A 22,264-nucleotide genomic window follows, 5' to 3' on the forward strand; every position below is an offset into this window, starting at 1 on the left:
AGTGCCTATGATCCCTGATTCCACCAGGGGACAACATATGACCTTGGGATTTCATTTAAGCCTCCTGATGCTATGGATTCCCTAAGCATTAAGTGGAAATAGCATTTGCTTTCCTGAGAGATGCTAATATTTAAGTATTGCTTCAAAGATCCTCAGATAAAAATACCTATATATGTGCAAATTTTTATGCTTCCTTCTGCTTCCCTATAGCTCCAAGATATAATAACACACTGAAAAGCCAAAATTGTCTTATGAAATAAAATTGTACTTGGAAATGTCAGGCCTGCACAGAGCAATGATCCAGGAGTGGCTGAAGGCAGTGCATCAGAAGAAGTTGTAACCCAGCCTCTCCATGTGCCCAGTACCGCGACCAAGGAGAAACTCTCTGACCAGAATCAGCCATAACCACTTCCCCCTGTGCCAAGAGCTATACCCTGTCACAAGCAGTCTCTGAGGGCACGTGGGATGCATCCACCTCGGCTTGCAGAGCAGCAGTGGTGGGCAGGAAAAATGTGGGTGTGAGCCGCACCACATCGCTTGTCGGTTGCACTGTGTTTGGCGATAAAGAGACAGACAATGAAATTCCCTAATGTCTTCCAAGTTTTGTACTCAAACTTACAGGGATAAGGCTGTGGAGAGGATGACACAACACCTTGACAAGCACCTGAGAGCTCTAATAAAGTGGAAGAATTTATTTGGAGGATTAGAGGAGGGAATCCTACTCCCTTTTTTACATAGAGATCCCTAACAGTAGAGTGCCAGAGATTTCAAGCACAGCCAGCCTTGAGAGCCGGAATACGACAGTATTTGGTAAATATTTGCCTTAAATACTCTTCGTAATATACAAAGCATATACATGTTTCATTAAAATTAAATTTTTTGTTGATCCTGTGAAATTCTTTATGTTGCTGCTATGTTAGCACAAAATTCAGCAATGTCACCCCCAAAGTGGAACGGATTGAAATAATCCAAGTTTCTTGGATTGGCTACTTTCTCCCCCACCACAGTCTTTGAACAAAGGCAAAGGGAACAGTCCAAATTAAACATGTTTTGTATGTTTACTTGGCAGCCACATAACAGAAATCCTATTGCAGCAACTGTAAAATTTTGCTTCATACACATAACACAAACCAACAGAAACGAGGCTGAGAGACCAGACTCAGAATAGAAAAAAGGATCAGAAGACTAGCTCATGTCTTCCCCTAAGTGCCAAACTGCAGATATTATACTTTTTAAAAGTTCAGTAGTATTTTTGCATTTCACACAGATCCTGATTTAGGAATCAATGCTGGAGTGAAGCAGAAATACATGTGCAAAGGCACAATACATACAATTAATTCAGTATTTCCGATCCCAGTAGAAACACAGTACCAGTAGCATCTCTAGAGATGGCACTTTTGTGGCCCAAGAGATCAATTAGTATGGGGATAAGCACCTATGCTTTTGGGTGCTAATAGGGGTCCTTCCACCAAAACATCAAATGTTCTTGTTCATCCCCTTTAGTTTTCCCATCAGTGTCCAAATTCACTTTTTTTAAGAAGCAGCTTCTGTACTAGGAAGAGTTGAGTTATGCTGACACTCTATAACAAATGAAGCAACTCTTTCCTCATTTTCCTGCTAATGAGGTTGAGTTTATCTCATTAATGTTTTTAAAAAGAAACAAGAAACAATTCAAATAAGAGCAACACAAAGTGTTTTTAAAGCAGTTTCTCGAAAAGTGAATAATTCAATGTCTCGGATAAAATGAATGTGTAGGCAAGAAATGAAATGGATCGCAAGAACAACACGTTTTTCCTTTGCCGAAAATTAAATTAGAAGAAGGCTCCAGAGCTGAGAGAAAGCTTCCCTTAGCAGCTCCAAAGGCTTACCTTTGTGAGAAGACGTCTCGGTAGGGGCTGCCGTGCTGCAGGGCGATGCCGTACCCCCTGTCCGCCACGGTGTTGCCGACCGTGTAGAAGGAGCACTCGGCGTCGTTGATGGCCACGTACTCCAGCACCGCCGCGTCCCACACAAAGGCGTAGTTCCCGTGCTTCACCTGCGGCAAACACAGGGAAAGCTCAGGCTATGGGTGGCCAGGAGGAGCTCGGTGCACCTGGAAATGGGGCAGCTTCAGCACAGTCTGCTCTCCAAGGGAAGGGAAGTTTGGGTGCCCAACTGCTGCCACAAAGGGCTTGGGCTGGAGCGCCTTGGCTGAAACTAGAGAATGCGACCTGAGAACAACGCGCCATCAGTGAAGCAGTGCCATGGAGGAAATATGGACTGTCCCTTTTCCAAGAGCAAAGGAGACACCACAGTCCCTCCCCCAACACTAAATGTCCCATGAAATCCCTGTCAATGCCATAAAAACAACCATTTGGAGGGAGGGTAGGTATTCCCACTGGGAGAAGCATGGCTATCCAGAGGGAAGACCTCATTCAGGATGGTCCACATTTCAGTCATGCACTAAGTTGTGACAGACTTCACAAACACCCATTTGCCTTATGGGTTCTGTGGCTAAGATCACACCAAGTAGGTTTTTTGGGATTACTTTTCTCAGCATGAGGCATTTTCACATATCTTCAAACATTTTCACAGAACAAGCTCATGTAAGCCATTTTAACTGTTTGACTAAAATAAATCCAACCAGCTCGTTAGACTGAAAAAGCTTGTAAAATAACATTTCCCCATCCATTCACATTTGAAACAAATCCAGATGTAAAAAAAAAATAAATTTATGTGATGTATACAAAAATTAGGCATTTATTCAGAAGCAAGCCTTTAAACCAGAAACTCAGTTCTATACAAATAAATTAATTTCTGTTTTCCAGACATACAATGTTTTTTTCTGAAAAACAGTAATCTACAGGTGCTCTACCAGACCCAGATATTTTGCTGGTTTTCTCTTTTCCTTGGTCTCTGTGTCAGACTTGAAGAATCCCTCTGCTTTTTTTCCTGCCCCTCTGCTTGGCTTCATTTAGCTTTTTCCCTGTGCTGTATTAGGCAACCAAGCTGTAAAGCTAGGCTGAATCCATTGACTTTGTACATCTAATGGGAATAAATACGTGACAGCTAAGTGAAAAGTAAACAAAACACAAAAAGGCCATGTGGGGCCAGGCAATCCAGAGAGAATTCAAAACCAAGTCAGCATATCAAAGTAAGCAATGTCAGTACATCATTTAGATTAGGCTTTGACAATGTAGATTATGTTTTTAAAGACTGTTTACATATAAAAGTTACTGAAGCAAGCCACACCGTCTGCTTGCTCACAAGATGTAGTGCACAAGGAATGATTGCATTTGGGACACATTCCTTTTTACTGCAGGCCTGGCAAGGGAATATTTCCTATTTCTGTCTGTAGGCATGGCAGGGGGAGGATTTGTACAGATTTTGGAGCAGAAAGGGAGCCATATTATCTGTGGACTCCACAGGACTTGCAGGATAAAGAAAATTATTTTCAAAGTGCACAAACACACACACAAATAAATGCAGGACCGGGCCAGTTTTAATCTTCAGGCTCTGGAAATTGTCAAGAATGTTTTTTCTCTCCTCTCAGTGGAGGTTTAGGTTTATCTAAACAGGCAGGGAATAAGGGATAGAAGTGAATTTGCAGTTAACAAACAATACAACTTGTATGCTTGTCCTATAGGTAGTGCCACTCACAGAGCTCTTCCTAGCATGGGTTGTTCTGATCTTCCTGCAGGCACCACTTGAGTAAGAAATAGCATGACTGAGAAAAAAGCCCTTCCTAGGAGAATTTAACAGGATAATGACTCAGCCTGAAAAAGGATCATGATGTGCAGAGAACAAGGGAGAGAAATAAGAGACAAAAGCAGAGGATCAGAAGTGGGCAAATTAATCCTGAAAAGGATCAAATGGACTTTCTGAACAAAAGAATTAAGGGAAAGTGGGGTTCAAAACCCAAGTAATTTTACATGTGGGACATAACCTTTGAGGTGATGGAAGGAGCAGAGGGTTATGTTTTGACATCCACTTTTGTTCTAACCTGCCTTTTTATCATCCTAGTGCATTGAATTCACCTAAGTGCTTGTAAGGAGACCTATCAGCAGCTCAGCTGGTCAGGAAAAATTCTCTTGATTTAGCTGCCTTGCTATAAAACAACCCACAAAGAGAATATATAAAAGTGGTGAAAGCACTTACTGTCAATAATATCTGTGATGAAGTGGTATATATAAGATCCTCAGAACAGAGCTCATAATATCACAGTTCAAGTTCCCACGAAGTTATTACTTTTCATAGATAACATCACAATGAGCCTCAGTTAAAGTGCATGGGGCACAAAAAGAGATTGAAGAGCCAGAAGGGATCATTCCCATCACCTACCTTCAACACATGATTGCTCCATGCATTAAAACACATTCTTTTTAGCATTTTTGCCCTATTCACTTACAAATCTCAGGAATTCAAAACCATGGAGCAAACCTAAGTTGTAATTGTCATGCTTGCAATCCCTCTCTTTAGAGAACTACTTCTTGATCTAACATATTTCATTGCTATTCAGTGTATTTGTTCTTACTACCTTTTGTTTTTCAATATATAACTTTCCTATGTCATTCCTAGGTATTTTTGCTCTGCAGTTCTAAATACTCACTCACACTTTGAGGCTGACATCTTTCAATTATTGATGGATCTTTCTGTTACTCAGCTGAGCTGGATGTAGCTTTCTTTAATCTCTGCTTGCAAATCTATCAGTTCAGCCCTCCCAGTAGCAGCGACACTACTTTTGAACTGTCTCCAATTCTTAATTTTTATGCATGGGAGAAACACCTGTTTCACTAAGAGAGAATCAGTTATCTGCCAGCTCTGGAGCTATAGGATTTCCTTTTTAGCATACTCTTCCTTTGAGAATCAGTCTAAACTCATTGCCCAGGGATGTTTCACACAGCTCAAGACTGGTTTTAGCTTAAAAAACTAAGAATAAAATTTTGCCAGACTATAGCATACCTGGAACACTGCTGATGTTTCACAGATTTGCACCTACTCTATGGAAAGAGGAGATGATGCTCTCTGTAAAAGGACAAGAGAATTTCAGGATAAAATGTCAATTAAAAACTTTTATCCCTCTTTCCCTCCTACCATGGGAAGCACATATTTTGCAGCTCTTCAATAGCTATGCAGAAGACTTCTACTATGGGCCTCAAAATCAACAGCAAAAATTCCAGCTCCGTACTGCCAGAAAAAGTTAAGGAACTTACTTTCAGCCAATTATGGGAGCTAAATGAAAGCAGAATCTCTTTGGGAAAAGAAAACCAAAACAAAAAAGGATCCTTGTGACGCATGTAACTCACTACTCTCATAAGAACTGCATTCCTGATTCTACATTTCCTCACCATTTTTTTGGCCTTTTGTGTAGAGAGAAGAGCATTTCAGGATGGTGGCAGATCTGGATGCTGCTCACACATGGCCATGCAGCCCTGGATGGCCAGGGAGGAGTTTGTGGGAGGGCAGCACATTATCATTCTGCAGCACCCCCAGCTCTTCAGTCCACTGGGGCATGGAGAAATGACACTTCACTGTCCTTCCCTGTGCCTTCCTGCCTGTCACTATGGCAGAGGCTACAAACACTTTGAGTATCTGATATCTATTGTCATAGGATAAAAAAAAACCACCAACAAAACCAGGCAAAATTGAAACTGTGAGTTGTTCATCAGGGCATTTTGAACTCATGCACTGCAGTGGTCATTAAGTGAAACTGGGAGCTGTGGTACCACACAGAAATGCTTGACTTGACTTCATGGTCCTGTGAGCAATTCAGGAGGAGTTACTGTAAAAAGGGTTGTTTCACAGAACAGGAGTCATCAGCACATACATGTTAAAACTACTTCTATAGGGCTGTTATATTTCTAGTTTCTATCACTGAACACTTAAAAAAAAATTTTTTTCTTTGCTGAAGCCCTGTCTGTAGAGATTAGCTAAAATTTATCCTGGATGATTCCACCAAAAGCCCATTGAGTTATAAGAGGAAAACATTTAAAGCCATTACACTGTTGCATATGCACATATTTTATGCCAAGAGGGAAGAGGGATATGGATAGTATTTCTTGTTACAGCTAACCCACTCATGCACAGTAAGTTGAATAATGTATTTGTGTACAACTCTGGCATTCTAAAAGCACATTTCTAGGTCTAGCAAATGCTAAATTTCAAAAAAAAAAATTGTAAGTAAACAGCAACCAATTGCTGTAATTTATCACACTTGTATTCTTGGATAATATCTTTTCTGTATTTTGAATTCCTCTATAAAAGAAATACAAAGGATCCTCATGAACAAAAAAAAAAAACAAAAACAAAACCCTCAATAGATTGCAGGTTTAAAAGAAATGGCTGTTATTTTTCCTGCAGACCTCTTTTAAATATTTCATTGTACATAAAATGTGTTAACTGTTATAAAAACAATGAACTCCTAAGGCCAGGGAATATTCAGTTTAAAATGATTAAAATGATATTAATTCTCTAGAAGAAAATCTGAAAGTTATTGGATAGTGCTGCTGAAGCCCATTTTCTGAGCACACTGCACCTACACTCCTGAGACACAGTGGTGGTGCTGTTTCCACTCTTTTCCATCATCAGTCAGGTGCCAACTGCTGAACACCTTTCCCTGCCTAGGAAGTTGCCAGCTGCAGTATTTGCTGTATTTTAGCCAAAAACAGAAGCAGCCTCCTCTGCAGCATAGCAGAAGCAGCTCCAGCTCTGACCTAAACCCAATCAAGGACTGATTAATTACCTGCTCCCTACAGGAATTTGAGGGTCCTATTCTCCAGAATGGGCCATTCCACTGCAGTGACTACAGAGATGAAAAAGCCCTATCTAGTGCTGCTAGCTAGACCTGTGCCCATCAGTGCGGAGCTGAGACTTTGGCATGTATAAATACAAAAATCACATTTTTGATACACTCTTGCCATGTTCAGCCAGTGTGCAGCAGCTACAGCCTGCAGAGGGCTGTGCTCCTCTCTACTAAACAGCTTTGCAAGGCTGCTGTTACACAAGGAATGAAGGAGAGGAGAGAAGATTGAATGAACACTTGCAAGTAGATGAGCGAGAGCTGGTATAGGTAATGTGGATATTGTACTCCGAAGTGGGGAAAGGAAAGGATGAATTCTGAGGCAGAAGCCTAAATCTAGATTTTCACATTGTCAGGTGTTGGCAAACAGCTTGATAGCATTCACAAGAGAGGGTGTTTTTTCAGCAGAAGGGGGAAACACTTTCCATAATCCTCTTGCAAGAGACCAATGAAGTTGCTGTTTATCAGGCTGCAGCAGAAGTCAGATCTGCCTTGAGAGAAATTCTTATTTGCTACTTTGTTTTCCTCAGGGGACCAAGGTTTCAAGTCTTGGTTTTGTTTACAAAGAGCACAAATCTAGCTGACTTCTATCTGGATCCCAGTAACATAAAACCTTACATTTCAGCTTTGTTGAATAGACCCCACTGATTTACAAAAGTAAATCTTTCCATACATCCAAAGTACAATTTCAGCACTTCTTGCCTCACACTCTTGCAGCACAGCATGCATGGCTGATCTGCATGGCTTAAGAGTGAAATGCAGTCATGCAGTCAGGGAATCTGACTGACAGCTCTCTGCACTGCAAGACAGGAGCTCAACTCCCACAGTAGCATTACAGCACAGAATAAAAATTCATATATATATGTATCCATAGAAAACTCTATTCAGTCAACAAGGCAACCAGCTACTGCTACTACTACTACCACCACCTTTAATATGTAATTTTGTAGATTCTATAGAAAGTTATTTAAATTCAAGGGCCTCTATTTGTAAAACATTGAAATTCATTCTTTGTACTTATTCAGAGAAGTGTGGAATAGTTTCTCAGAGCATCATTGAGCCCAGGTGCAAACAGCAGCAGGAAAATGAAACACCTAGAAGCTTAGGGGAAGAAAGAAGAGGTTAGAAATCCGAGCCTCAACTTCTCTTCAGTATGAAGTTTATCTTTCACTACAGTGCCGTATCAGCTTGAATGGCATGTCTATTTGTTAGACATAAAACTTAATCAGGAAGAGCATTAATTCCTCATATACAACCTGCCATCAATTTCTTGAGAAAAACCTCCTGATTACATGTTCACTTGTTCCACTGGGCAGATCTTTTAATTGATCCAGAATAGGAATTACTCAGGTATGAGAGCTATGTAATGAGGGAGCACCACAGTGTCAGAGCTTTCCCAGTGCTCAGCATCTTCACATTTTGTCATTGCAATTAAAGGTATCATGTAAGTTAACAAGAAAGAAAATAACAAGTGGAGCAAAACAGTGGAGGCCAACGTAAGGCACATTTTTGAGGGTGGTGGGAGAACAGAGGCAGCAGCTTCCTCAGGTAACCACAGCAAAGCTCTAAAAACCAGCAGATCATGCTGATCACTGACATGCAACTAAACCACAGATTTGCTACAGCAAACATTGATTTTGGATAGGAGACACAAGAGAAAAAATAACTCTCAGCAAAGCAGGCCTTTGAAAGGTAAGGAAGCAATATATTTTTTTATTATGCCAGCTTTTCATCTGTTTTTTGACAACTAAGTGCTGCAGACAGCAATGCATACTATTTTAAGAGTATCTGTAGTGAAGGTCATATACAAAAATTATATGAAAGTACTTCAGAAAATGAGATCTGTGGCAACCAAATGGCAGTCTCAATAATGGGGCAAATTTAAACCAAATGTTGCTGAAGTGATTCCCCTCTTCTGATAAATTAATATTTTTGTGGCAGTTAATTCCCAATAAAAGAACCTTTAAGGAAACGTACATGGGTCAATACTCTTCATTGGGGTAAAAAAATAATTTGTGGATTAAAGTACCATGAAGAAGTTAAATAGAGGTGAATACAGAAAAGCAGCATCCCTCTTTATATTAAATCAATCCAGTATGATGCTCACTGAAGGGTTCTTGCTTCCCTTCTTTAGAATAGAATCCTAACTGCAATTTTTGGGCAGATTCATTTTTCAAAGACATGCTTACTGAATAGCAAGTGCAAGGGAGAAAAATCATTAAAAGTCAAAAAAGTACTCATCAAAACTATTCATCAGTTGAAAAAGAACTTTAACCACAAGAAAAATCTTTGCAAAACTACCAGTGATACTGAAAAATTCTACAGTAAAAGCTCATTTGAAATGAAATACTTTCATTTTTGAAACTTATTTTAAAGAAACTGACATATCTTTCAGTTTTTTACATTCCTCATACGCGAGCCCTGACCACTTTTCTACTGGTAATAGGATTCAAGATGTCCCACTACTCACACAAAAGAATTTAACTATCTTCTTTAGAACCATTCTATTCTTCCCTTTTTGATAAGCATCTCCTGCCCAGATATGGAAGGAGCCAGCTTGGTCCAGACACAGAATCTTGAAGCTTCAAAAGAAAAGCTTCACAGCCCTTCTTTTCCCCTCATTCTGCTAAGCAGTTTTGCATGTTTCCCCTCATTCTGCTAAGCTGCAGGACACAGACAGCACTGACTGCTGGCGCCTGCACAAGCTTGGGCTGGAGCATGTAGGAACTGATTTGCATCATGTTCCTACACACTTTGCCTGCAAACAGGCTTGGGCTGCCTCAAAAGCCTCCCATTCCTCTGGAAAACCTCCATGAATCCACTTCTCTTCTCTAGCAGTGAATCTGCCCTCTACGTGCTGCAGGATGGAAAGAAGGAAACTGAGATTTGTCCCCACCCCTTCAGGTTTGTACCTTTCAGCAACACCTGGCACTCCCTTTCTGTGAGAGCTCAATAAAGGCTGCCAGAGGGTCACTAAGCATTTCTTTTGCAAGGCTGCAAGTTCAGCCTGCAGCACAGACTGGTTTTTAATGCCAGCACACCCTCCCTTGTGAGTGGTTTGTCAGGTCCTTGGAGACCCCACTGCTGAATGCATTTTGATTCTTGCAAGAAGGTGTTTTGAACCCACAGGAAAGGAGAACATTACAGATTTGAGCTATGAAGGTTTTCTCTCTGTTTTGCAGTTTAGGACCCATGGAAGACATCAAGGGCTGTGGCAGGGGGAAGAAGCCCAGTGCAGTCACATTTTTTACTCAGTTCAGGCTGCCCTTCTAGCTGTCACCATGCAGACAACTGAGAAGATGACACAACAGAACAACTTGTCACGTAAAGTCCCTGTAAGTTTTGAAGCTAGCTCCTGTCCCTGCAGTCACAAACTAGCAAGTCAAACCCCTCAGACAAAACAGAGAATACAAATAATGCTGCTGGAGTCAGTCACAATGCACAGCCAGGGCTGCCAGGCAGAGCAAGGCCAGACAAAGGAGCAGGCACCCAAGCTCTGCATGTGCAAAGGTAAATAAAGATGTAAACAGTACACAGAAGGAGTTTCAAGTTCAGACAGCACCCAAAATAGTGAAACAGCTCCTAAACATTCTCCACAGCCATCCAGGGATTTACTGTTTACTGCTCCTGTAATTTCAAGAGATAGCTGGGCTTTTTCATCTTTACAGAGTGAAATACTCACAGCCTTTACCTTCAAACATACAGAGCAGTTCATCTCTGGCCACAAGAACTTCCACTTATCCAAGGCTGTAACATTCATTTGGCACACCTTTGTAAATAACAAATGCAGTGCAACTCACACACTTCCCTTATATTTGCTTCCAATTCATCCTGACCTGCCCACACCATAGCTCAGGTGCCAGAAATCAGTTACAGATGACAGCACTGAGAAACAGCTGCCAAACATTATCTGAAAATAAAGAAATTACTGAAAAACAATCACTTGAGCTCGAGGAGTCGCTCAGAACCAGTATTTTTCATAAACGATTTTTAATCCTTTCTTTCTCCTGGAACAGGAGTCAACAGAAATTCCTGTGTGGAACACTTGAAATTCAGAGATGTAATGTTAAACACAGAACTTTTAATTCGTGAAACTGATAGATTGAGCTGGACAGAAATTAGTTATCTTCCTGCACAAGGAATTTCAAGATTTTGAATTAAGGAAAAACATCACAACTTTTGGGACCAAAAGCAGTAAAAAAAAACAACACTAAAGTGGAGAATATTTTATTCCAAGAAATGGAATATAGTAGACTTCAATCCAAATTACTATCCCTGCAATGGATCAACATTTCAGAATAAAAAAAAAATAAAGTTTAATAAAAAAGAGATTATAATTGAATATGATAATATCCTCTGATGACATGTTGACAATTTTAGTGCTTTTGAAACTACACACTATTTTATAAAATACCTTCTTCCTTACAGTTTCAGTTTCAATTATGATTATATTCCAGTGAATAAATCCCTAATGATAACTCACTCTGGTTTACTTGAGCCATGATTTTAGACATCTTATAAAAATCTAAATATGTATCAATAGAAGCAATAAGCAATTGTGTTTCCTGCTCCATTCTTGCCTTCCTGCAAGTATAATAAATAATGAAAACTTTTCTCTTTATGTTGCCTAAGCCTGTCAGATTCAAACTTGGACAAAATATGCTAAGAAATCTCATTTTATCGTAAACCAGGATAGTTCTTTGGTAAACATACATTGCAATGAGTCACCCAGTCTTACTTATTTTTTTAATTTGAATTTGATCTGTATACCCCCTGTCACTGGGTATACAAATTGGTTACAATCAGGTTAAAATCAACTACTTGTCCTAGTCCTACAACATTAATAAAAAGGCAGCCAAGGTATTTTTGAGATGAGTGATGAGAAAAGTAGAGTTAAAGTACTTATGAAGGAGAAGAAAATTTCATAATGAAGATACAAGGTAATCAGAACTTATTTGCCATTTTAAAATGAAGTAGCATTTCAGCTAGAATCAGGAACATCAACTGAGATTTTCTTAGTGGAACAATGCACTTGCAAATCATGAATTTGTGCATGCAGTGTGGACAGCCAAGTGCCCAACCAATCATGTACACCAGTAAACATCCTACTTGAGTGAATGAAATAATTTCATTAGTTAGCGCCAAACTATGGGAAAGGAAATTGAAAAACCACATGCAATAACATCATAATAAAATCATGGACTCAATATTTTAACACTTCATCCAGTGTGCTGCTATCACCCAGTATCTGTGAAGGGATGGCTTGAAAAAGGCCACCACCTTGTTAGGAAATGTATTCTCATCAGTCTTGTCTTATTTATTTCACTGACAAACAAGTTGGATTATATCTAAAGAAGGAATGTCTACACAGCTGTTGCTTGCTAGTTACATTTACATCACAACCTAACTTAAAAACAACTTCTCATACAGGACTCTCCCATGAGAAGGAGAGTGTGTTGGACACATGTATACTAAATACAGTGAAGAACTAGAGTTTTTCTCTGTAGGTACTGCATTGCAAAGGAACACATGAGCTGCCAGCACAGTGGCAAGGGTGGAGAAAGGCCTTTACTGACTGCCAAAGCAGAGAAATACTAATTTACTTGCCCAGTTCTATATTATTGTCGTGTTCCTTGTTCCTTCAGCATGGATTTTTAAATGGAAAATGATGACACAATTTTTTTCTTCACTTGTTAAGGGATACTAAAGGATGCAACACAGCTTCTGACACACTGGTGCTAAGTGCCTGACCAAGTTTACAGGCAAAGCAGCTGCATGCCTGCATCTGTACAAACAGCCTTGCAGCTGTGCAGTGCTCTGGGGGCAGATACAGCTCCTTTCTGTGCGCAGCTCTATAAAAACATCATCAGACACAAAGGTAAAATACAATTACTACATCTATGTCAAGTCCAATACAGTATCATTAAATTTTAGGAAAAACTTTAACTCACAACATGTATATAACAAAGCAGAGTAAATAAAATGCCAGAAAAATATATTCCCTTTATCTTATGGATGACATATCTCTGAAGAACATATTATATTAGAGCAGAAGAAGGTAAAATGACAATAATATTTTCTCTTGTCTCTTTTAAAATTTCTTTTGAGTTGCGTTTATTCCTTTTTGTCATATTTCAAATTATTTAGAGCTGAATAATGCAAGTACAATGGGAATCTGAGGCCCAATACAGGCATCTACATTTGGCAGCTGGTGAAGAACTAATAGTCAGATCAATGGGCTAACTCTGTCCCTGCATGGGGCACACACTAGAGTTTAGGTCTAGCAATGCATGAGCTGAATGAATGAGATAAATCACAGACTGTAAAAATATTACAACAGCATAATAAAAAAAAAGAAATCTACCAGTTGAGAATAACATGATAAAGGTGAGATCAAAACTGCAGTTAAAAAATTTACATGAGACTTGTCATCTCCTCTTAGCTTAAAATATTTATGGAGTAGTAAAAACTAAAATAAAGGGAAGGTGGGCAATATAAGTGCTGAAAGGATACAATTTGATACAATTTGATGCAGTATAGTCCTAAAGTGCACCGTGGGAAACTCTATGGGGACTGAAGAAACTCCACCAGGCTTTGGACTAGTACTACAAAGAAATTCAAAACAAACCTTCTGTATGCTTCTTTGTTATTTGGGTGTAATTTATCTTCCTTCAGCCAGGAATGGATCTGGATGTGATATAATGTTATGTTAAATAATTCTTGCTTTCATGAGATTTCCCCTTTGCGGCTCTGTTCACAAGGTTTGCAGCAGCCAAGCCAGTTTGCAATTGGTGGATGGAAATACAAACTGGGCTGAGGTCTACCAATGACTGTTTCCAATGGATGCCAAATTTGAGCTAAAGATTTTTCATGTTGGATGTAGGGAGAAATTAACTTTGAAGAAAGGAGAAAGGGTATGGTAGGAAGACAGAGAAAACCTTTGGTGGGATGTTGGAGGAAGATGGAGAAGCCAGCTGATTAAAGGCTAAATTGGGCAATTCAAGATCTTATAAAGCAGGAGACTAGTTTGGGAAGAGAGAGGTTCAGCAAGAAGCATAGAAAAGTCTATCACATACAAAAAAAATTATGTGATCTTTAGCTACGTGCTTGGCTGATATTTCCACTCCTCTAAACTTCATTTAAATTTTTCAAAATCACTATAATGTCTAAAAGAGTTGGGGAGACTCTCAACCCCATACATGAGAGGATGTCTTCAGAAGTAAAATTCTCTAACTCAAGATTGCTATTGGCATGTATCAAAACACAAAATAATATCCTGAATATTTTCTACAACTGTTGTAATTCACAGAAATACGCCATATGTCATTATATTAGCCAGAATTTTGGTATGAGCTCTTTTGAATTACTTCTGGGTTTGCCTAGTTCGATTCTTTTTTGAAATCTCACATTTTCCCCCTGTATTTGCTGTGTTCTATCTGCTGCTCACTTTATTAGATCTGAAATGATTTAATGATCATATTCTAATCAAGAATAAGATACTGTTTAAAGAAAACCAGCTCCTTCATTTAGCTTTCAGCACAGCCATAGCATAATCAAAGATGTTCAGTTCAATAATAGCATAGTCTGAAGGACTGGAAGCACTTTGCAAACATTCATTAACCAATGCTCACATTTTCCTTTTGTGAGGAAACATTCCTGCTTTAGCTGTTTACACCTGCCAGATGTGCACCTCCACTGTTGTGTGCTGCCTCCTGACTATGCTGTGAAACACAACATTTGGAGTCCAAGAGATTCATACAACAACTTGAGTGTAAAGACACGACTTGGGAAAAATGTTAGCACTTGAGGCCAAATTTTTGATCCTTTAGATAGTGCTGCGGATGGCCATCTAATATTTTTCATGTCAAATTGTGCTTTTGAGCATGCACTGGCTGTAAGCCTCCCCTCTTTGAGGGATGAGCAGACTGGTGTCCCTCTATTGTACCAATTCTCAGTGAAAACCCATGAATGAGGTGACAGGGTATTGTTCCCAGCCCAGCAGCTCTCAAGTGCATACTTCAATGTCACATTAAAAACATGACTGTGCTCGGAACTCCTGTCAGGTGTGAAACAAAATGTAAAGGTTTTCAAACTTGGCTTTGCCACATTTTTCTGACCACATGCAGTTTAGAAAGCAAGGCCATGCCATTTCTCCATGCTGCAGGACACAAAGTATTGTTTTCAGTGTCTTCCAGAGGTACCAAATTCAGACCTTTTTTGGACCAAGTTATGTTGCAGTATCTTAGATCAATCACAAGACATGTCCTGGCCATCAATATCTTATAAAACAGAGTATTAAAGAACTGCACCCAGGACTGAATGGAAGACTGAAGAGAAATTTAGAGGTTCCTTGGGAATTTGTGTTAGAGTGAGTCAGGGACAAGAGTCACTAAAGGGAAGGGGCCATGTCCTAGATTTGTTTACTTACAGGGTGAGAATCTATAGAAAAGTATTTATCTTTGTTTTGACTGGGATGGTTAATTTTCTTCATAGCAGCTAGTATGGGCTGTGTTTTGGATTGGTGCTGCAAACAGTGCCAATAGCACAGGGATATTTTCATTACAGCTGAACAGAGCTTGCACAGTGTCAAGGCCTTTCCTGCTCCTCCCAGCACCCCTCCAGCGAGGGGGCCGGGGGTGTATGAGGAACTGGGAGGGGGCACAGCTGGAACAGCTGGCCCAAGGACATCCCACCCCATGTGACATCATGCTGGGCATGTGGAGCCAGGGGAAGAAGGGGGAACATTCAGAGGGACGGTGGTGGCCTTCCCAAGTGCCTGTTACACGTGGGCCCTGCTTTCCTGGGGATGGCTGAACTCCTGCCTGCTTGTGGGAAGTGGGGAACGGACTCCATGTTTTGCTTTGATGGCTTTTGTGGCTTTCTCTTTACTTATTAAACTGTCTTTATATCAAGCCATGAATTTTCTCACTTTTACTCTGCTGATTCTCTTCCCTCATCCTGAAATGAGGGGAAATGACAGAGTGGCTCTGTGGGGCTGCGATGCCAGCTGGGGTTAAACCATGGCTGCATTACAAGGAAATCCTGCTCTGAGGTCAGAGATATAAAACAACACAATCTTCCACCCTTTGATTGATGCTATGACCAGAACCCTTACAGACTTTTATAATACAGCTGATATCTGCTGGGTTTTTCATTACAGTACATTGTGTTTTCCACCCATCTTGATACAGCCCCTGGGATTGATATCGCTCCCTCTCTTACTTTCAGTGGGGAATGGGGTCTGTTTTATTTGATTAAATAGCCCTTCTGCAAACAGCCATAAACACCAATCAGCCCCTATGCAGCAGGAAAGCTTTAGAGCTGGGAATAGTAAACAATTCTCTCCTGCCATTGTAATTCAGGAAGGGAGTTGTGCAGCCTATCTAGAGCAGTTATTTCATGCAAAAGAATAGAGGAATGATATGTGATTACAGCCTAGTTAAAATGCTTCTTAAAATACTCCACATGGCACTTTAATGCTCTCCTCCCATAGCTTGGCTCTTGAAAAGAAACTCAATTTATTGTACTCACAATTTCATACTGGACAACTCTGCCACCTAATTCAAATGCAAGGAGACATAAACTGCTTGATGGCAATTTAACTAAAGAGAATAAAAGGTGGAAAAAACACAATTATAACTACTCCTCAGCCTAAGGAAACATTCTGCTTATTTAACAGAAGAACTTCAGCTTTAAATTTATAGTTTACTCACTTCAGGAAAGCCCACTTGCCTACCTGGCAATAAGGATGGAAAAGCAAAACACCTCCAAGAGCCTCTGCTCACATGGTGACACCAGACCATGGTGCAGCCTGACAACTTGTGCAGAGGGGACTTTCTGCTTAGTGGAATTATCCTTTAAAGAAATAACCCCTTAAACATCCCAACCTCAGGGTTTTGTTGGCATGAGCATGGTTTACTCCCACAGAAGTTAATCACAGGTTCTGGCATGCCTCTGAGGAATTGCTTTTGTTTGTCAATTGCCCAGGATGACCACCTGATCTGCTTCAAACTGGTCCCCTTTCTCCTCTCTCCCTCCTTAAACACAACATAATTTTCTTTTTCCTTCTAACACTGTGAATAAATGAATAAGTTGAATTGATTGAAATAAATCAATGAAATGATATATTCCAAGAGAATGCAGTTTTACCAGAATATTTCCCACTATATATATTGGAATGACTGTCAAAAAGCAGCCAGCAGCAAAAGTCTGCTCAGTCTCCCGTCTCCCAGACCAGACCTGTTTTCAGATTAAACATTAGAGATCTCTCTGGCTGTAAATCTTCTATGTGCAGTCAAATGCACACAGGTATTTAGAAGCACAGACCTGGAGTTTTCAAAACAACCACCATTTTGCGGATGCAGGGGCTCCTCCTTTGCATTTGAAAAATTACACTTTGTTGGGTTTTATTTCTCTCCATGGTATCTTAAACTCTCCTGGTCTGAGACTAGGATGACTTTAAGGGCAATCATCTCTTTTAATTATATATTCTGATATCTTAGAGGCTTGATACTTAAACACTTTAGAGACTAGAAAGGTTGACTTTCCCAAGTGTCCTGATAGTGCTTTTTAGTTTGCAATTCAATTTTCCTGTGCCATTCTGATTACTTCACTAGCATGTCATTGCTTACCAATATGTTTATTAATGTATTGCCTATTCATGGATGATACTGAAAAAATTTGCTGTTGGAGCAGATGCAGGCTGTCCTCATCTATCCACTTTTTTCTTTTCTATGACTTCCAGCTGTAAGAGTTTCAGAAGGAAAAATCCTGAATCATTTCACGAGGCACTATTAAGAGTCTTACAGTGGACACTTCCTACAGATCTACTCACTGCAATTGCATTTGCTGGTCTCTGCAGCAGATATTTTGTTTGTTTACTAACAAGGTGTTGAACAGAAATTATCTAAAGCTATCAAAACTGTTTGATGAGTGATTGGTATAGCAGCTCCAAAAACATGAGACAAGATCCCCCTGTTACCTCTTATGCTTCTCTCATGATTTTAGACTTGCAGCCTCACAGAGTCATGCTTTAAGGGGAACATAGGGGATGTATAAAATGCACTCTCTCATTATTTCTATTCATCTCTCTTTCCTGTTGCCCATATCCTTTAACCAACCTGACATTTGATCCCATCATTTGCATTTGTTAATGCATCACAGAGTATTTGGATGTTATTAAAATATGCTAATACACAAAAATGATAGCTGGAAACATTTAAGCAAGAAAGAGAATACACCACCAAGTTCTGTGCCTGGAGCAAGAGTGTGCTCTCCTGCCTCCATCTATTGATCATGAGACAGAGCCTGCATTTCCCCTCTCTGTGCACACATATACATCCCCAGAGCAGCCCACCAGGCCAGGAGCCTGCAACTGGGCTTCAAAGTGGCAGCTGGAGTTTGGGAATGCTCCATCTGACTGCAAATTGTTGCACAGATCAATGGTGAAAAATTGTAAGCTGATGGAGATAACAAAGGGGATGTGTAACAGTGTGGAGAGGTGAAAGGTGGAAAGAAGAAAGAAATTAGAGATCTGGGGAAAAGTTGGAGCTGCTGTTATCCAAACAAAAGGGACAGGGGGTCAAAAAGCAGACAAATGAAAAAGTAAGAGGGAGGAAACCAAGTGAAGTGAGAATTCAGAAGGAAAAGAACAAGCAGAGCTTGCTGGAGCTGTGTAGGAGTCTGTGCAGTCCCCAGACACTCTTGGGAGGGTGGTGTTATTAATCTTCATCAACCTAGAAATGTTACAGAACCTCTGCAGGAAAAGCATTAAGTTAATGGAGATAAAATGGAGAAATAGGAGCTCACAGGACCAGAATAACAGATGCCTGAAAACTTGTGTGTCCCCTGTAGCCAAACAAGAATGCTCCAAATACCAAACTACTCTTTGTCAGGAATCTTCTTTGTCAGGACAACAAGAATGCAAAAGAATGTAGCAATTTTTGACAGAAATATGGCACAAATTCAAATCTTTTGTCACCCTCCCATAGGAAAGTATCTGCAAGAAGTAACCTGAAGAAGTAAATTAATAACTTCAAGTTATTTTTTGTTCATCCCAAGCTGTGCTTCCCTACAGATTGCACAGACACGACCCATATCTGATGTGACCAGACTGGGAAAACATGCCTGGCAGTTTGCAGCTTCCATCAGGAGTCCCTCTGGTTTAATAAAAAGCAATGAACATGCTACTCAAAGATCCAAAGAAGGGAATATCCCCCCACAAACTGCTGACACAGGAGGAGGTTCACTGCACTGAGGCACCTCAGCACAGCTTGCTCATCCCTCATCATACAGGTTTTGGTCATTTAAAGCTGTTGGTCACAACCTTTTTTGTGAGGCAATGCCACAGACTGAAGAGCCCGGGAAGGCAGCATATAAAATTCTAGCAACAGCACTAAAGGTAGATTTATGGCTTGGAAAAAGTTACAAACCTTTATTATCTAGCAGAAGTTTCCTTGCATTGCTTTTTCATTTTATATATATCCAGCATATTTTCACTGTCAGATGCCACACCAAAACCGACATCACTCCATCAGCAGGGCCCAAATGAGCACTGAAACCTTACTGAACTGACCCCTCAGTACCTTTCTGCCCCAAAGAATCTGCATCTCCCAAACCCTTCCTGGCCCCTGCAGCAGATAAACTTTGGTTTTAATTGAGAGAGCAACATGCAGCAGAACTTTCATTTTGCTACAAATATATCTGTGAAGACATTTCCAGTCTTGTACTCTTTAATAAATCCTGTGTGTTACTCAGGAGAGGGTGTGTAACAGCACCCAAGAGAGCTGTTTCTCTTTCAGATCTCTCCCATACTAATGCATAATAAATGCACTCATCACCTACTAAATACTCACAAACCTTTTCTTTTACAGAATATGACAACAGCATTGCTCTGTTAGATGTAAATATGCCCAAACTCATTTGTAGGGGTGGGTTCAGCATCCTTTTCTGTTTAAATCATCCTTTCTAACAGATGCCTCCCTAACAGAGTGTGACCAGCTCGGAAAAATTAGGCAACAAATAATACTAGCAAAAAAATTCCTGTGAGCATTATCCTGACATGCTCATGCTCACCTTTTACAACCACTGACTGAAAATGCACCCTTTTTCTTAAATTATTTCCTAATTGTCAGTTTTCTTACTCCCTGATACCTTTGAAAATTTTTGATCCCATAAAAATCCCAGCTTCAGGACAGAACTTGGGATTTCTACAATTAATCACCAAATTTGCTTTCATGCAAATGAAAGCAGCTTTCATGCTGCTTAGTTATTCAGAAATGAAAGTCTGCCATATATAATGCTTGGGATTATGCTATTCTGATGTGATAGGGCCATGGAAACAAATGGGGATACATTCCAGTCTGGCAGCAATTCCCAAAGGGCTCAGCACCAAAAAAAGATACAAAGTCCTCACACAGGAAACCACAAGTGTTCCCACCTTGCCTACTTATCAGACATATCCAAAGTTCTCTAGAAATAACAAAAACCCACAACCAACAAACAACCAACGAAACCAAAAAACCCCAAGCTGCTATTTGTTATTTCAGCATCTGGAGACTGGGGGCTATTTCACACACAATTAGTTCTACTAACACACAAAAATTCCACTTTTTGCACATTCTTGAGGGCTATTTTAGACCCAATGGCTGACAGTGCACCATGGCCTGATAGTGGCAGCTGCCCCTACACCCCTACAGAGCTGTGCTCCTGCCATCAGGATGCACTCTGGATGTTTTCCTCACGAGTCCGCTTTAATTAGTCCAGTTCCACATCAGAAAAACATCAGGTGAAATCTCCACTCACAAAGGAATCAGTTTTCCTCTCTGTACTGTTTTGCCCTATGAAAAGATGACTGCAGGGTTAGGCTCAGGCCAAGGTGTGGAGCACTGAGCTCTGCATTTGGCCATAAGGATGAAGGATGGGGCCCACTCCCCCATCCCATGCTCAAAGGGCTGTCATCCATCCTTTCTCCAGCTGAAAAGTCTGGACTCAGCTCTCTGCAAAATGCAATTCTACAGGACTGAAGCAAAATTAGCTCCTCGGAGTATATTTTGCTGTTTCTTATTTTTACTGTCATTTCTAGTCATGGAATATGATCTTAGTTTGGTAGGTACTGTACAAATAAGCCACCAAGAGAAATAGGTTGCCATCTTAGGCATTCCTGACCACTCTCCAGAGAAGAAAATTGCCTGTCTACAACAGCAAAGAAAGAAACTTGGAGAGCTAAATTAGATACCTCAAGTTACACGTGATGAGGGTATATTTATAGCCACTGACAGACCAAGGTGAAGCAAGGTTTCAAGAGAGAATTATCATTGAACAGAAGATGGGGTATATCTGTAGGGAAAGTCCTAAACAACCAAGTTTTCAGGCAAACAAGCATCTGAAAACAAGCAGAAAACTTTGAGATTAGAAAACTGCCTCTGATATTATTGCAATGATACTGTTTTTAATCAATGAGAACATTCAAAAGAAATATGTAGCTGGCACCATTGAAACTGGAGAAACAGAGAAATAACAAGGAGCAATTGTCCAATAAAATGTTATTCTCTCCCCTATTTTTTTATGTTGTATCAGACTGCTAAGAACTTTTAGTTCTTAGGCTCATCTTTTGAAGTTAGGCTGTAGCTTTCCTTTGAGGATGAAGGCTGAAAGGTCAGGCACAGAGAGGTTGATTTCTGAGAAATACTATTCATCTGATAATGGTAGTGTTCACTAATTTGGTTCATTCTGGGGTACAGCAGTTCTTTGGTTTCCTCCACACCCCATCTATGCCAGTATGTAGATGATTATCATGTGTGTTCCTCTCTCCCCTCTGATTTGGCAGCTATAAAATAAACCAAAGGGAGGGAAAGAGCATAAAGAAGCAACAAAACAGAGCTGCTCAGCTGATGGGTAGTGATCATAGCACACCAGAGACCTGGTTGTCAGGGTTTTTGTTACTGCAATAACAAAGGGGAGTGCTAAGGAGTTTGAAGGAAAGACATGACTACTGTCTTGAGGGAAAACATACCTTACAGAAGGGTCCTTAGAGAAAGCATAAAGATACTTTGCTTGAAAAAGGAGTTGCACTGGAAGCTCACACAAATGATTTCCAATTCAGAAATGAGAAAGCTGCAGGGAGAGTCAGAATTCACCATGAAAGGCCTTGAAAGTCAAGGCAACTTTTTTTTTTTTTTTTTCCTTAGACCCAGAAGGATTTTCAATGGAACTAAATGCAAAAAGAATTCTTTATAGAGGCCTCAGAAAATAACAATGAAAACTACTGAAGTGGCAGGCTGGAGGTCATATGGGTAAATCATAGACATGGTGTGGAAAGTAAATTGGCAAGACTTACGTAGACACAGCAGCAACAGAAATAAAATTTAAGATGATGAAGGCAACTTCTGTAGACTTAAGGTTGAACCAAGTTAGTGGTCAGACACAAACAGACAGCAGAGGAAAACACACAAATTTTATTTCAGATGAAAGAAGATCAGCTCAGTT

The 22,264-nt window shown here is 40.1% G+C and overlaps 1 protein-coding gene across 8 annotated transcripts in view; it reads right to left on the minus strand.

The window, feature by feature from the left end:
- The window catches only part of GRID2 (glutamate ionotropic receptor delta type subunit 2), a 677,007-nt gene that overhangs the window by 64,283 nt on the left and 590,460 nt on the right, over positions 1–22,264 (minus strand). For 7 of the 8 annotated variants that reach the window (XR_010439884.1, XM_064711069.1, XM_064711071.1 and 4 more), the window contains one exon: positions 1,869–2,035. Coding sequence is in view for 7 of the 8 variants with exons in the window: in XM_064711069.1 (XP_064567139.1) it covers positions 1,869–2,035 (167 nt within the window). In the remaining variant the exon portion in view is untranslated. Of the gene's footprint in view, positions 1–262; positions 550–1,868; positions 2,036–22,264 lie in introns of those variants that run through there. The other variant, XM_064711075.1, reaches the window with a different exon arrangement.

Source organism: Zonotrichia leucophrys, chromosome 4, assembly GCF_028769735.1.
Source record: "Zonotrichia leucophrys gambelii isolate GWCS_2022_RI chromosome 4, RI_Zleu_2.0, whole genome shotgun sequence".
NCBI lineage: Eukaryota > Metazoa > Chordata > Aves > Passeriformes > Passerellidae > Zonotrichia > Zonotrichia leucophrys.